Source organism: Calidris pugnax, unplaced genomic scaffold, assembly GCF_001431845.1.
Source record: "Calidris pugnax isolate Ruff unplaced genomic scaffold, ASM143184v1 scaffold11, whole genome shotgun sequence".
Classification (NCBI taxonomy): domain Eukaryota; kingdom Metazoa; phylum Chordata; class Aves; order Charadriiformes; family Scolopacidae; genus Calidris; species Calidris pugnax.
The window spans coordinates 15,211,556-15,229,253 of record NW_015090803.1 but is presented as its reverse complement, the minus strand read 5'-3'; the positions used below and the strand labels follow the sequence as shown (position 1 = coordinate 15,229,253).

General features: G+C 38.9%; 1 protein-coding gene across 1 annotated transcript in view; it reads right to left on the bottom strand.

The window, feature by feature from the left end:
* Positions 1-17,698, bottom strand: part of AGMO (alkylglycerol monooxygenase) — a 187,426-nt gene that overhangs the window by 166,128 nt on the left and 3,600 nt on the right. The window contains exons 2-3 of the mRNA XM_014937669.1: positions 14,252-14,382; positions 1,215-1,366 (exon numbers count right to left, since the gene is read on the bottom strand). Of these exons, the coding sequence (XP_014793155.1) occupies positions 1,215-1,366; positions 14,252-14,382 (283 nt within the window). The remainder of the gene's footprint in view (positions 1-1,214; positions 1,367-14,251; positions 14,383-17,698) is intronic.

The window sequence follows — 17,698 nt, the reverse complement described above, 5'->3', positions numbered from 1 at the left end:
TCCCGCCCCTGTCCCCCCCACCATTGTTGTCCCCCTGCACCCACCCTGCATTGTTCTCACCCCCGCCTGCCATCCCCACCGGGGAGGGACCCTTCCTCCCTCCCGCTCCCCGCAGCGCCTCAGGATCCTTTCTTACCTACTTCCATATATTCCGCTGACCTATTGGCATCAAAACATTTTCCCTTTCTGAAAGCGCGTTACATAAACTACCGGCACTAAATCCCACAGCTTTTGGGAGCTGTGGGTGCTCTCCCTCGAGTAGCCCAGTCCAAACTCTCTTAAACAACAAGATTCCGGTTTCATTGCTACGGACTTTAGATCAGGCCCAATATTTGGATTGATAGAAGGTGTTATTGCATTTTCAGGTAGGATATAAAAGGCTGGAGCAAAAATACATCATAACTATAGAACAGTAATATGTAATGAGACACATACATAGGGATTGATATTATTGCATCTTTGCAATATATATGTGCAGATATAACTGGTGTGATTTACTTGGACCCCATTGTTACAATAAATAACAGTTAAATCCTTTCTAAACTGTGCTTTTCCATGTATAAAAACAAGTAGGGTTAAAAACATACTTCTAAACAAAAACAAGGCAAGGCTCACGTTTACATAGTCAAGTGTTAATCATAGACAGGATTTCTAAAATACCTTATTCATACATGTATATCTGTCTCCATATATATAAGTATAGAAACATTTTTATTCATTTATGAATTAAACAATGACTGAATGTTTACAAAGTTTTTTAAAACCACACAGAAACAGATTATTTTAGCCAGCTGCCCTATCATTATTTTGGCCACCTTGCTTTTTACTGCTCTCCATTTTGTGCATCCACAAAGCTTCTTTCAAAATAGTTATGTGTACTGTGCTGCGTTTTTCATACAGGCATATAGGAACGCTAACCCTAAACTTTTATGTGTTTCCTATTTTTTTCCTGTGATTCTTCACTTTTGCTGTGATACTGCTTTCTAAAAGATATTCCCTCTTTTCACAAAATCCAAGTTTCTTATACAGCATAGGATATATAAACTGCTTTCCGTGCTCAAAGTAAAAGCGAGTCTTTGCTAATCCTTGGGAAGAAAAGCAAATATATATGCTTAAAGTAGATTAAGCATTGAAACAAAACCAAATACCTTATTTTATTAACAATAAATAATATATTTTGTATTTTGATGCATTAAAAACTTGTTAACTCTTACCATGGCTTATGCGATGAAAGAAGTAGTACGCCAAGTCTACTCCCAGGAACGTCAAGTACCACGTCCATGGCGAGTCCCAGGGCAGTTCAAAGAGTCTGTAGTTATTCCATATGTAGATATAACTAATTAAGTCAATGCTTCTGAATAAAACACTGAAAAAGAGATCCAAAAATTTTTATCAATAATTCTGTCACTTTTAATTGCAGAACCTTTTTACTACATATTTACCATTTATCAGACAGCACATTTCTAGCACATTTTACTACATATTTACCATTTATCAGACAGGAGTCTTTTTCTAGCACTTAAAACCTGCCTCCAAATTCTGCAGCTTCTGTCAACTAATGTGCTATTGACTTCAGTGGAACCTTTGCTTAAGGTCTATGAGGTTTTTAGAACCAACCCACCCCACTCACTACCTGTGTGGTGGCATTAGGCACACTCAAAGGCACTCCTGTGCTCTGCAGGTGCTACAGTGTTCCTCTTCTCCCAAATCCAGAAGAAACCCATCCTTGCTATCTCCCAAGTCAGAAACGACTGAAGCATAGCAGCAATTATTCTCAAACGCTAAGGTATGACATTAAAATACCTTGGCTATTTCCACAGTAAGGAAGGGCATGGAAGGTGAGAGGGCTTTTGGGAGCAGTGAGATATTCCATCTGCTCAGCATATCACTTCACTTTAAAAGAGGATAAATTCAGCAGGAGGAGACAAAGCCCAATATCACTGAAAAGAAGCTAAAAGGAAATTGGTATAAAAAAGCAGCAGAAATAAACAGCTAACCCTGACCTAACACAGGTCAGTGCTGAGACCAGGAGAAGGAGAAAAAAAGTAGCTCTGGGATGGGCAGGCCAGACTCAGTGGTAACTCTCCACAGCTGTTTAGGTTTACACAAATTTGGGTTGCCACAGTCACACCCTCCCCTCAGTGCCCCACCACATTTCACCCATTTGGAGGCTGAGCTGTGTCCAAACAAATTGATTGTTTTTTCTGGGTGAGTTTTTGGACAGATGAGAGAGGTGGGACTCTGTGGGCACTGGGGTGGCCCTGCTAACAATTGCCTTAGGTGGCTGTGAAATGGTGCCTCATCCGTGGATTGATGTATATTTAAACAGGCATTTTTGCAGAAGAGGGGAGCCCACAGCATGATTTGCAGCAGCTTCCTCACATCCCCTCTGGCTACCCTCCTTTGCTGTGTTTGTGAAAATGTTTATGGGACTGTGGTGAACTGAACCGGGGCAGCCTCTGAAAACAGCCAAGTAGGGAAAAAAGGTAGAGAAAAGACACAAACTGTAGGAAAGTCACACATATCCTTTTTTATATCTCAATGGATGAAATGCACCTCATTTCAGGGCCCAAGGGTCAGAAATAAGATTTACATTAGCACCATCATCTACAGCAGAAAATAATAATCTACTTCTCAGATGTTTTGCTGTTTGTTATTGTTCGATGGGGGGTTTTTTTGGGAGGATGGGTGGAGGAATTATCAGCAGAACAACATCTTTGTGCAAAGTTGCGCAAGATTTCAGAAATTTATAAATCCTGTTCATGGTTGAAGGAAGACCAAGGATACCAGTTCAGGGAACTTTAAATAGAGGTTGCAGATGGCATACCTGAAAGATGCTACCTTGAGCAGAGGTGGTAACAAACTGCACAGAGGTATCACAGAGGTGTCACTGCCTTCTATCGCATCTACCACTTTATCCCAAGAATCTGAAGCATTACAAGGAGTTGTTGATCCAGAAGAAGAGAACTAATATCTTTTCCACAGCCTCATCTTACCTGCAACTCATTCCTACTTTTACTGCCGTCATCCCAGTTTTTCTCTTGGACAACCAAAACACAACAAACTCCATGAAGTTTCATTTCTAGCAGCTGGCAGATGAAGAATTTCTTTTCACTAGACAGGTGTATCTACCACTTCAAAAAAGAACTTAGCCATGCCCAGAAGTTGGACCATACACACCTGGAACATGTTTAATTTTCATAAGAGCTGTGTTCTATAAATATTTTTAAAGAAGATTATATTTGTCCAACCAGATTTTTGCAATTCACCTCATGAGGCATCTGTAAAGTTCAGTATAAATTCTCAATCCTTTTCACAACAGGTCAGAAGGGAGCTGATATTATTCAAACACAAAGAAATGGGCATTTCTTAACATCTTTTCAATGACCAGGAAATTTAAAACACCTCTTGCAACATAGAGTATCAGTTATTATTAGGTACTGTTTTCTTGCTTTATTCTTTTGCTTTTATTAACATATAATGCCTTTGCAGTACATCCAAAGGTATGTGAACTGGTACATTTCCTCCATTTTTGATCAGCTTTCAGTATTTCACCCTTGAGTCCTTTTTTTCTTTCTTTTTTTCCACAGGCTGAGGCCAAGGTGTAAAACTTGAGCTAACCCTGCAACGCATTTTTTATATATGTAATTTGCTGTACATTCTTTCCTTCATGCTTGAATCACAACTCTACAGCACATATACACTAGCTGATTACTGTAATTAATTTAGAGTAATCCATCATACCACTATGCAATGCTGGAGAAAGAAGAGTTGCTTAGCTAAGTATTTTTTAAAAATTTACAGCGTGATAGATAGGAAAGTCCAGAGCTTGCATTCAATTACGGTTCTGAAAGTTCACTTGGAGTTTTAAAGGTTTATATTGCCCCTTTTTTTTTTCTACCCTCAAGTTCCATTTTCACTTCTTGAAAATACTGAAGAGAACTTAAGAAAACTTTTTCCTCATCTAAATGTTAGGTTTTAACCATAAATATGACAGAAGTGGATAGGTAAGACTTTTGTCATCTAGTCCAATCCTCTGCATAAGGAGTAATAAATCCTAGAACAGACAGACTGTATAGAAAACCTTATTATATACATTCCATAGATTTATCTTCTTGGATTTTGAACATTTCTGCTGAAAATTTTCTTACTATGTGCAAAGTATGCACTTAGGCAACCGTTTTGACTTTGAGACAGAATCCTCTTCTCCTTGTTTCTAAAGTTCATGCATACTTTATTCAAAGGTGATAATATTTGTTTTAATAAACCATTTCCCCCTTTCTCCTTCCACTGGGTCAGATTATCACTTCCTTTAATTAAAAAAGTCCAAGAAGGAAATTCTGGGAGATGAACTCGCCATGTGGAAATGAAGATCTACTTATCGTAGATCCCTGTGGGACAATGAAGGAGGGAAAAGGTGGAGAAAATTCAATTGGAAGAAAAGGCAGCTGCCCATTTCAATGAACACAAGGTCCTGTTTTGTTTCCTCCAACTCACACACCAGCCTTGGAGTCTGAAACCAACATTTTAGGAAACCTTTTTCATGGTGCCTGGGACAGTCACCAAAAGGGAAAAAGGTCAGAGACAGTAGCTGTTGTCTCTCTTCCGAGCATGGAGGAATATCTTTGTATCAAAAGCAAAGACCCCAAGGAAATCACCTCAACTCTCACTGCTATTGCAGTCACCACTTCATGTCACACTGGGAACCGACCTGGAGCCCCTGAGCTAAAAACACAGCTCTACAGCTGGACCTACAAAAGCTCGACTCTCAGGGGCTCTCACTGACTTGCATCCTTGGAGGTCAGACACAGAGGGAAACATGTTAAGACACCCTGGTCACAAGGTTATATTATCATTAAAAATAGTGAGATATTACTAATAGAGTTTCCATGGGTTAAATAAATTCCATTTTCCTAGCCTTGTTCAAACTGCATGAATGTAAAGTTTCAAAATGTTGAACAAAGGCAGTTTCTCCTCAATAATTTGAAATTATTCAGACCATATATGTAACAGCAGGATACAAGAATAATTAAAGGCTCTGTAAGCCTTTGTTTCAGAGTGGAAAGCATAAGGATTTCCATTTCCAAGGATACTCATAGAGCTTTCTTTTCCAGATGAAAAACTGGCTCCAGTCACAATTGAAATAAACATTTTGATAACGTGATTTCAGTAAAGAGAAGATGGGGGGAGGAGGTAGAGGAGCCTTGAGAAAAGGTCCATTTGCAAAACAAAGCAAACCTCCTGCAACTGAAATCCCCTTTTATTTCCTGTACAGGTGCCAGGTCTTAAACAGACACCCAATTTATTACCTTGTCAGCTGACTTATTAGGGTTGACACAAATCGAGCTGAAATATGCCTGACATACTGCAGTCAAGGCTTTTTTCACGCTTTAGCACAAAGCCAAACTTTCCACAAGGTGGAGGGAAAGGGAGAGGGAGCTGTGGGAGTTCTATTCCCTGTTTTCTATCATCAAGATGAATATGATCCTCTCCCATTCTTAATATGCAAAACCAGTCATGAAATAACCCAAGGCTAAAAAATAATTCACCAAAATGATACAGCTGGGAAATTATTATCAGGCTCTGGAAAGCCCTTGATTACAGGAAATAGCACCTACATTTTGAGAAAATGTTCCCACCAGACACAAAAGCCAAATCAAAGCCTCTCCTCTTCCTCAGTATGGCTTTCTTCTCTAGCATTTTAGCCTAAATAATGCAAATCACAAGTTTTCCTCAAGGAGAAAATAAATACCAAATGCAAAATAAAGCAAAATGGAGGTGAGTTTGGTATCATTACTGGCTGTATTGTACACGGCACCGCATAACATTTTGTCTGACAGAGTGACTTTTTCTTCCCCAAACCTATTCCTGTTGCACTTCACTTTTTATCCCCTAATTTAGAACACTAATATTAATTTACAGTAGTGGGTGGAATGAAACATGAAACAACAGGTTTTGGAAGGAAAAGAACAAAAGTCAGTGTAACGCTTTTTTATTATTAAGCCGAAGTCCTGTCTACATAATTCAAGTCACTTGTTTATCTTTGCTCTTTCATGTATAAATAAGCCATCAATTAAAAACCCAGCACAAGTTAAATATTTTCATGAGCAGTTCCACTGCCTTTAGTGATATAATTCATAGTAGCAAGACATTTTGGCCTAAGTTTATGCGAGGTCTTCTGGTAAATTTAATTGCATGTGATCTTTAAGAGATTGCAAATCCTAGTTAAAAAGCTTCAGCACAGCTGAGCTTCTGGCATTGTATCTTAGTCTTCTTCCTTTATGGGAATGGAAGTTACATTCCCCATCCCTGGAGGGGTTCAAGGCCAGGCTGGATGGGGTTTTGAGCAACCTGGTCTGGTGGGAGGTGTCCCTGCCCATGGCAAGGGGTTGGAACTGGATGATCTTTAAGGTCCCTTCCAACCCAAACCTATGGGTTGATTCTATGATTTCTTTAGACTTATTTACACCTGCCCAGAACACTGGGCTGTAAATTCTGTTCCAGTAAATTCCATGCACACAACACTGGGAGACTGTAGAATGCCATCTCCTGTGAGACAACAAACCTGACTTTCCAATATTTGTGTAAATAGCACCATGTAAGTGTAACACAAATGTCTACTTAGTATCTTTTTCCAATAGAGGGTTTGACTTTGATCTCTCCTGCTTGATTTTTCCACTGAAGTCAGCAAATTTGCATTACATTTTTAGTTAGATTAGGAACAAGCCTATAATATTCTCAAATGTCACAGATAAACAGAAGTAATGAGGAAAGAGAAAAGGGTATTCTATTCCACTCAGGTTAGTTCTGAGTTTATACAGAACAAAGGAACTAGTAATAGATGACTGTTCCTATGGTCTATAAAAATATAGGGAAATAAATTCAATGAGACATCATAGCACATCAAATCACAAAATGAGAAAAAATATTTAAATGAGAATTTCTATTGAACTGCTTTGGTCATAGTTCTGAACTTCAAAAACCAAAGTTTGGTTTTGTCCGTGATACACACAGTGGTGAAAATCTATTCTTTTCAGACCTGTAACATTGGTTTACAGAATCATTAAGAGACATTTTTCACCAATTTCCATAACTTCTAGGTGTTGACCCAGGAAACTAGGTTGGTCAGCTCTAAAAATGCTACCCCTGTGCTCCATCTAGTGGAATCCTGATTTAAGCTTAATGCATCTTTTAGCAGAGAAGTGCTTCAGTCAGAAGGGTACTTCTACACAGAAGCAGCTCCTTAGAGGTTTTTCAAAATGTGTGCAAACTGACACAATTTATCTTAAAGAAAAATACGTGGAATAAAATTCTACACAAAATGTAAGGGTTTTTTTAAAAATGGTGTATTTTGTGAGCTACAGAGACTACTGAACTTAATTAATAACATATTTCCAATAAGGGTAAGCTCAGTTCACAGTCTGTGCTCTTCCAGAAGAGCACACCTATATTTGAGAACAAACACTGACAGCTCCTCTTTGTTTCTGGAGACAGGGCAGGTGCAAAGGATTCACAAACGGGCCATCACTGAGCCATTTACTGGCCCCACTGTCTAGAAAAAGGCAATGATGCAATACTAAGGATATAGATAAATATGCACTCTGCAAACAGCTGTGTCTGTGTAAGATGTTACAGCCTAAAAGAGTAATTGGCTCCCTGACAGGCTTGTGTGAAATACAGCAATCTCTAGAACATTATGGTAGGTCGGGACTACCAGTTGTTTCAGGCAATTAGTTTGAGACCATCCTGACTCTCCCAATTCTCTCTCCCAAATTCTTCTTTTTAACACTTACTAATTATGAGTGTCATTTCATTAGAAACTTGAAGTTTCAAACTCTGGCTCAGAGCTTTCCTTAGTCGTCACCAAAAAGCAGCACCCCGTGCATGCCAGGATGCTGAGAGCTGCTCATTGGTACTCCTGGGCTCTGCCAGCAGCTCTGCCCACATGGGTGCTTTCCAGCTTCAAACAAAATGAACCAGGTTAACAAATCTCTACAGCTTAAGTCGCTGAGGATAACACTGCTGATATGCCTGGGAAGGACTCGCCACTGGGAGAAGTGGAGATGTTAACGGGGACTGGAGAGGGGGTGATGAGTACCTGACAGCAGGCAGGAAGCACCAGCATCTTTACTGGGCACAGCTGGATTAGGACTTGCCTGAGGACACAGCATGATTTGCACCAAATCTCGAAAACTGTGTTAAACTGATGTAGTGAGAAGACAGGAACTCTTGTGTGGATTAATTATCCTAACTTTTACTGATTTAACTCCACTCAATTCAACAAAGACAAACCAGATTAAAACAAAAAAACAAACAAAAAAACTAATCAGACCCAACAAAGATCATTCATGTAGACAGTCACTGCCATGAGCTTAACTAAACTGATTTAGATAATCCCCTTCCAGAGTCAGTTTTGCCTGCTCAAAATGCTACCAGCTCCTGCTGCACAGCACTACCCCCTTACTGAAACTCTTCGTCCTACTCTGACCACTTTACCTACAGAAGGTTAGTGAGTTATTTCAAAACCTGTTCTTCTGACAGAGCTGTGAGGGCTGTGACCTTTGGCAAAACGTGGGAATGATTAGCAGTGTATATATGGAACGGTGCAGCCAGGAGGGTGCTCTTGTGAAACATATATCTACATCGTGCTACTTGGAGAGTGGGAGGAATGGGGAGGCGAATAGATTCTGTCTCTTCAGGCTTGTTACCTATTAAAATCCTATTTTTTGGAAACATGTATTGACAGACAGCGTCTCAAATTGCCATAGCTAGCTGCTGCAGGCACGGCTGTGGCTGCAGGTTCAGTAGAGTCTGAGCCTGGTGCCTGACAGCTCTTGGCTGCCACGTTCCCACTCGCTTGCCTGTCTCTCTGCCTTAAGCAAATACCTTTTTTGGTCCCACAGTGAACTGAAATAACTCCACACGGGATCAGATGAGCACCTGAACCAACAAAAGAGAAAGGGAGGACTACGTGAATGAGCACAGGAAGGACAGAAGTGCAGTAGCCAGAAGTTAGGTTGGTTTGGGGGCATGGCATGGCACGGCAGCTTTACTTGCCATTTAACCAGGTTAAGTGATTACCTTTCCAGTTTGGCCCCATCTGCTCATCACTGCCCTAAGTGTGGTGGTTACCAGCCCTCGGACCTGCCAGTGTAATTGCATGCATAGCTGCTCCCTGACCTGGCTCTGTCAAAATGAATGCAGCTGAGCTTAAACACCTCTTTTATAGTTCTTGGGGGGCTTTTGTTTCTGCTTTTAGCTGGATCACTTTGTCAGGACCAGGTTAGGGAGCAATTAAATGTGCAGTTATGTTGGCAGATCTGAGGGGGCACCTGGATCAGAAGCAACACATCTGACCATGCTCTAAATAAACATCTGTCCAAGGCCTTAGTAAAACAGATGTGGAGAAAAAAAATGTACCTAATAAGTCTTGAAGCGAAAATATAATTTACGAGAAGCCGTATGTATCAAATTTTCTTCTAAGAGATGCAATCACTAATTTATGAGATTATAATTTTCTGTAGTCACACATGAAGTATCTAGTAGATGCTTCAGGAAACCAGGATGTACTTTAAATGGATAAATCCATGCAGGCAAGTATTTTGAGTTCTGTCGGGACACTGCCAGCTCCACAGCACTGTGAAATGCTTGCACCAACTTGAACCGAGTCTATTCTAATCAGCTCTGCATATTGCTGCTGTTAAGAATTGAAAACTTCTGGTTTCAAATTGCAATTGTACATATGTTTTAAAGCAGATAACTCAGTAACGCCGCAAAAGAATTGAGTGTTTCTTGTCTCGCAATCCTGACTGCTTTTTTCCAAACCCATTCCTTGTGCTAGCACAAGATTTTGCAAAGCCATAGTAAGAATTGATGTGGGTTAATATGATGGGAGGGGGCAGGGGGTGCTGGACCTTTTTAATGGGACATTTCACCACAGGGTAACACAAATGCAATGCTGCCAGAAGGGGAGAGAAGACGCCGAAGCAAGAATGAGCAACCAGAAGTACAAGTTAGTCAAAGGTGCTTCAGTTGGCAGCAGTGCTGGTCTAAAATGTACACCAATGCCTCTGCAATCTAGCTTCTGGAAGAAGAGCATTTAAAACCTAGATGACATACAAAACTGTGAATACGCTGGTCTAGAGCAGAAATGGGATTTGTCTTTTCATACAATTATTGCTGATGTGCACATAGCTTAAGATATATAATCATATGAACTAATCAAAAGGCATTTTTTCATGCCTTTCTGATGTTCGACAACACTTCGGAGAACTCTAATCCCCCTCGTTTCAAAAACCAAACTAAGTAATGTATACAAATTGTAACGTTCTCTTTAGAGAAGTTCATTCTTCTCTTCAGAGAAGTCCATTGCAGACTGGACTGACAAAGCTCTGTGTTAGCCATACATACACTCACACACTGTACGACTGTGTTGCAGAGCTGAACACTAAAAACTGGCAATTGAGCATGACCATAAAGAACGGAGACTTTCCCAACTAGTTTGAAAGTATACCTACCTCAGTTATCCCCCAAACACTTTTTGATTTGATTTATGTTCTGCTGCTTTAAAAGAAGAAATGGGCCAATATGAAATAATGCACATACTTGTATAGTGGATATTTATACCCAAAATAAACTTTCTCTTGGGAGAATATTTTTAAAGCAGCATTTCAAGTCTCCTGGCAATGGTTAGTTTGAAACGTTATTTATTTATTTAAAATAAAAGTTCTCAGAAATTTTTTAACCACCAACATTTAGGATGCTGGGAGTAAGCTTAGTAATTCAGGTTTCTCCCTTTCCCCCAAATTACTTTTCATTGCATATAGCATTTAGTATTCATACATGCAGAGGAATGCACAGTATGCATTAAGGCAGAGAAAATTATATTTAAGAAATGTATAGGCTATTTTACAAGAGACGATATGTACGCACAAAGCAATTCAACTTACTACACGCTGTTGAGTCTAATAAGCCTAAAACCAAAACACATTGCCTTGTCCAATTAGACCTTTCCTCTTGCACCTACATTTTTAAAATTTGGCATACAAATATCAACAATTTATGATTTGCAGTTTCTCCAACAATGAAGTAAGAAGCACTAAATAAATACTGTTTTCCCTCAAGATATGCATTACTTCTGTTATACAGACTGTGAAATGGAAAAACATACTTAGAGGCTGAATATGGTCTGTGACTCCTAATTTTTTCATTAAATGTAAAGACCTCTTTGCAGTGATGCATCTGAAGCTTCATTCTAACTAATAGACTGAAGCCCACCATTTTAGATTCAACCACAGATTTTTTTAAGGAAGTGGCAAACCATTGCTGCTAGTTGAGAAAATGAAAATTAGTCCCTGGGAGAGGATGCAATCAATGGTGTGTTAATCTAACCTTCAGCTGTTAATGATTTGCACTACTATTTCCCCTGATGCTGTGGGTTCTGCTGAAATATTGTTTTAGCAGTTTCTGTCAACTTTCCCTACCTTTTTTCCTGCCTGAAAGGGAGAGACTGAAATGAAAGTCTTAGCAACAGATTTTGCATGCGCTTTTTCTTTCCTCCTGACCCAGTTCTTTCACACCATGGAAGCAGAAGACAGAAGGGTAAATTGTTCTGTTTTCACAGTTCAGGCCTTTTTAGCCACTCTATTATTCACAACTCCTTGTACTTACAAAAGAGGTGTTACACTAAACAGTCACCATTAGAATTCTGATATTAACATGCGATTAAATTTTTTAGGAAGTCTGTATTTTGCCTGCTTCTTTCACATTCAGCCAGAAAGTTAAAAGCTTTACAGAACTCTTTTTTTTTGGAAAGAACTGTTGAGGAGGGTCTTGTATTTCCAGCCCTAAGAGCTGCACGAGCGACCTGGAAGAGACTTCTTGTGCTGATGTAGCAATGAATAAGCGTACTGATCCCACAGATTTGCCTGATCCTGTGAAGTTTGTGTCCTTAAGGCTCATTTGGTTCACTCAGTCGAAACAACCTTGCAAAATAATTCCTCTCTGAAAGAAAAGCGCAGAGCCCACAAGCCAAATTCTGCTGCAAAGTACTGAGTGCCAAAATAATAAAAGTACTCAGCACCTTGCAGAGCCACGTTCCACACACGCAATGCTAGCTTTCTTAGCAAGCATTTGTTCCAGGAATAAGTATTCTTAAAATAACGCCAAAAGGCCTCACAAAACCATTCAAACTTACTTTACATGTATCTTAGTCCCCTTGTTTAACTTAATCAGTCCTGAATATTTCAGATGAAAACAAATAGCATCTATTTAGCATCATAAATCTTTGAAGTGTATGACTGCAAAATTTGGGCTAAGTTGAAGAAACAACATTTGAACTACTTCAATATTAACTTCCTGCAAACTAGAGTAAACCCTTATCAAGACTGTGTGTTGGTGCACACAAGCCTAATATATTGATAAATATTTAATTTCTTGCAGCTTAAAATATAATTAAAAACTGAATGTTTCTCCTTCAAGTTCATGCTCACAAGTCACATTAAAAGCAAAAAAATGGTTTGAATATAGGTTGTACACTAGCTGAAAAAATAACTTCACAAAATTCTCAAATAACTTAGACATAGGTTTAAGCCTGAAGAAATTACTTTATGTTTGAACATTTCTCATGCTGAAAGCTCATGCCTCTTATCTGTGGATATATGAAGAGTATAGGAGTGTCTTTAAATGACATTGTTTATCTACCAAACTCCTTAAAAGGATATTTACTACTAACTAACATAATCCATCACAAATTGTCTCTGTCCCTAATCTAAAGGCACAGACATAAAACTTGTCAAATCTTTTCTTGATTAGAGGTTTTTTTTTAAAAAATAAATCAAGTAAATGCCAAATGCTCAATAGATTAAAAAGGAGGTGATTTACACATTTCAGAAAATGGGTGCTACTTGCCAGAAGGGATTTTTTTTTTATTGCTGTGCTCTTTTAATGTATTTTATCAATAACCTGCATTGAAAGAGATTTCTAGTAAAATTTGCAATGACAATAAACAGGGATCTCTAGGTAACAAAGGCAGCATTTCATGGATTCAGACTATTGCAGGATGACTAAATGTACAATCAACGTATTTCTATGTGGACAAATATATGAACATATTGCCTATGAATGAGGAACGTAAACCACAGAATCCAAAAAAATATTTGGGGATGAAGGATGGCTCAAAAGACTTGGGATATATAAAGGGAGGAACAACAAGAAGAAATAGAGAACAAATGACTTCATTATTTGGCACTGATGTAGTAATTTCTGAAATATGGAGTGCGGTTGAGACATCAACAGTAAGAAGGCTGAAAAACTGCAGAGGATTCAGAAAAAGGACTGTGGGAATAATTGAAAGACCTGAAAATACACCATATAGTCAAATTCAAATCATAAGAGCTTTTCTTCATGTAATGAAGAGATTATATGCAGTTTGATGGTAATCTGTAAATTCATACATGGGGAATAGAAATGTAATCCCATTCTAACAGAAAAAATGTAATAAAATCTATCATCTGGAAGCTCCTATCATGGAAAGACAGATCTAAACCATGATGTTCCTTCGAAGTAATTAGAGCTCCTGAAAAACAGTTAGGGCAATTTATATAAAGAATTTGCTGGATTCCCTGTTACTGTATATTTAATAATCGATGATGGATATTTCTTTAAAACACAACTCTGTTCACCATGAATTAATTCAGTTAAATCACTGGGGCATGATCATATTCCCAACAATTCTCTCAGGTATTAAAATTCACTGAAGTCAAACACAAGATTATGACTGAGTTTAAAGAAATTTAGATCACATGCATATTCACAATTTTATCAATAGGGCTATATGCACACAATTTTATTTTTAATGGGTAATGAAAATAATCAGTTTGTTTTGATTTGATGCTTTTTTTTTCTTTTTTTTCTGAAGTTTAATGAAAGAAAACTCAGATTTTAACATACAGTCCAACATAAGATGTGGTCAAGTGAGTGGGTCAAGTCCCAAAATAGGCAAAAAGTGACAGTCAAGATCAAATAAAGATGAATATAATTGTAGGCGGAAAATATCCAGCAAGTATCATATTTAGCTTTACAGATTAAAAAGACATTTACACTCTTTATGCCACTTCATTTTAGCACTGTAAGACCCATTTATTCATTTAATCATTTTGGGATAGCAGTAAGAACTTCAATATAGAAATCTCTTTTCTTCCTTCTTAGTGGTTATAGAACAATCTTAAACTAATATAACACGTGTACTTACTCTGGCAGTCGAGACAGGATACCTAAAGAAAGAGAACTGATGCCATCATTGATCCGACCTGCCAGTTTACGCTTCTGAGCCCAGCTGACAGCAAACTCCAGCCCAATAAAAGCAATGAAGAATGGAATACTCTGAAAAATAGTTTGAAGACAAGAAGTCACAACACAAATGGAATTAGATTGACCTTTCCTAACAGCAATTTATGCAGCCAGACACTTCTTGGGTTGGCTGACACTTTACTGGCTGCTACTATGATAAAGCTCTACATGGACCTTAAGAATCAGAACCACCAAGGCTACCATTTAACCCACAACACAAGTCCAGTGCAGTAGTCTTCTCCCATATTATTTTCTTTTGTATCTTCTGCACATAAATCTTTAAGTGGCACCAAAACAAAACACAAAAGTCTTTCCGAACCCATATTTCTCATATTCAAGCAAATCAGAGAGAGGAGCAACGTTTACAGCCTCCTCTAGCCACAAGGTAAAACAGAATCTGCTTTCGATTTGATATGTAAGCGGTTTTTGAATGTGTTCAGCCACTGAATTTGGCATCTAAAAATATTATCTGAACGACACAGAAAAGTGAGTTCCTTTCTATTCGACATTTCTGTTGCCATGCTTTCTGCTGCAGATAGCAACAGCTCTTCTTTATGTGTACACAGAGAACCCAGTAACTACGCAGCCCATTCCAATTTGGGCCATACCACATGTTCCCTTTCCAGACCAAGTAGCAACAATACAATGATCCCTTTTTTGCTTTTGGGTTGCACTAAAGGTAACATAGTTTTCTGCCTTTCTGAAGAAAAGTGTAATGATGAGCAAGACTAAACCATTTCCCACTCACAGCGTTGCTTCAGTCCGGGATTCAACCCACACTGTCCATTTTGTGTCCCAGATCAGCTGGCAAATTGGTAACACACAACAGCAGCACCCAGTAGAGAAAGGTATGGCTGTGACTAGTGGTAAGACTGGTAACATTACCGTGACACCACCATTTTTCATCAGTGGAGAAAGACTGCTACAGCTGTTCTCAAGTTTTCATCAGCATAGGCAAGAAAAAAGGATGGAATAACAGCAATTGGTAGAGTATATGCTTTTTTACTGACACCAGAGTCCTAACAGCCCCTACACTTCATGGGTGGAAGGAATGACAAGGCAGTGGCAGCATATCAGCCATCGCCACCAAAATTTAGAAGGCCTGTGGCAAGGAAAGTTAAGAGCTATTTTACTTGCATCAGATCTCTGCACCTGTGAATGTTCCTTCAACGGCCTCCTTCACTCTGCAGAAAACTTTTAGGTGGCCTTGGAGACATTTGGACAACTCCTTCTCGGTGGTATTAAGGAATAAAATTCCCATCATGTTTTTCAGGGCAAGAGAAACGCAAGACCAGTGAGACTTTCTGCAATATTATGAGGGGCATCACACTGCAAGACTTGCCCTGTTAGTCTTCTGCTGCCCCATTCAAGTGACCTGCAAACACGTATGGATTCAGAGACTGAAACCCTCCAAACTGCACTGCTGTAGAAGAGGGGCTGCTTCTGCATATACAGCATTTTAATGGAAGAAGCATGTTGCCTCTGCAAATGCCATTGCGTTTTGGAGGGTGCTCATTTTTGTTGCCAAGTGAGATATGATCCGGGAATTCCTACCAGGCTGGGACACTAAAGAGACTAAGATGGATATAGACCAGATTGCCCGGTGGAAGAAGAATTGGATGATTCAAACCATGCAAGCAGCAAGAGATTTATAGCATCTAGGAAATGTGAAAGTTCATAAACTTCAGCAGCTGAGGGTTAGGTTACAATAACAGATGAACAGAGATTAATATCAATATGGCACTTTTTAACTTAAATGCCTATCTTGCTCTTTATCAGCTTTTTAGGTATCTAAAAGGCTGTTTGGGATACGCACTAACTGATGACATAAAAAACTTCGAAAGCAAAGGAAGACCTTTAGATAAAGCCTAAATATCACCCAAGAAAATCAATGTGGTAAATCTTTGGATATATGAAATCAATAATAAAGAAATAAAAACCAAACCCCATCACTTCCATCTGAAATCACAGAAACGTTATAGGAAAATATAAATGCTCCAAGTTTTGCTCTAGCTGCTTCATTTCGAAGTAGACAAGACTTTTAATGTATTTTTCTTAATTGATATAACTAAAGAACAGATTCCCAACTTATCAAACAAAGGTTGATGACCACAGCTGTACATTCTAGCAGAGATAAAAAGGGTCTTATGAAGGACAACTAAGAAACACTTGACCACAACACCAAGAGGCAGGTCTAGCACTGCCTACAGGCAGTTTAAGTTAGGGAACAGCAGAAGCTGCACAGGACATTGAATAGGCTCAGGACAGACAAATTGGAATTCTTTATCCATGAAACGAAAATAATGAATCAGAAATATACAATGCCTGCACTCCATGTGGCGACTCACTTTACCTAGCAACATCTGAAATGGTTAAAATACTTGATTTCCTCCTAACGCATTAATATAACTTCTTTCCTGTTGACTTCATTAAATATTTTCTTCCCACTGTGAAGCTGTGAGACAGCCAAGCATTTGACAGCACACTTTGACTCACAAACAGGGAGTGTGATAGCAAGGAGGACAGAGAAACATTCAGACAGCCTTAACCTCATGCCCATCAAGGAGCTTGCAAAAGGAAAGATTTACAGCATACCTCTTAGTATCTCAGAAATTACTACCTCTCTCCCACACGCCCACATTAAGCTTTGTCCAAAGCAGATCAAAGGGATCAGCTGTGTCAAGACCAGTATGTGTTATTTATGTGACCATAACACCTAAAAGTTGTTGTCATGGAGCAGGATCGTACCGTGTTAGATGTTCAAGGAGAAGGAAAAGGCAGCCCCTGTCCCAAACAGCCTGCAGTCCAAGGATGAGATGTAAGAGAGCAGAAAGATAATGCAAATAACTCAGGAAAAAGGGAGACAGTCAGCAAGACAGACAACAGTCCCACTAGCCTAATCATTACTTTTTCTCTTTTTTTTCTTCTTTTTTTGTCTAAGTTAAAAGGCCAATGAAGACATTTAGGGAACCTGTTGAGGATAGGTAGCTCTGCAAAAGTTTTCAAGAATCACCCCTACAAACAAAATGGCACAAAGTTAGGAAATAGTCACTGTTGGCATCACAGGCCAGAGACAGAAGCTGGATCCTTTTGATGTCCTCTGGTCTAGAAATGTGTTTCTCTCTCTCCGTTTCCAGCTCCTTTCTATTCACCCATCACCAGAAATACTTAACGGAGATTTGCATTAACATGTGAATAACTGATCCATAACTTTTAAGTTTTACACTGAGCACTGAGTGAGAGGGGTTTCCCTTATAAGTAACCAACCCTTACAGAATGCAAAGGACCTTTTAAAATCAGCATCTGCTTTATACAGTTGCAAAAAATAATATTCTAAGTTGAAACTCAA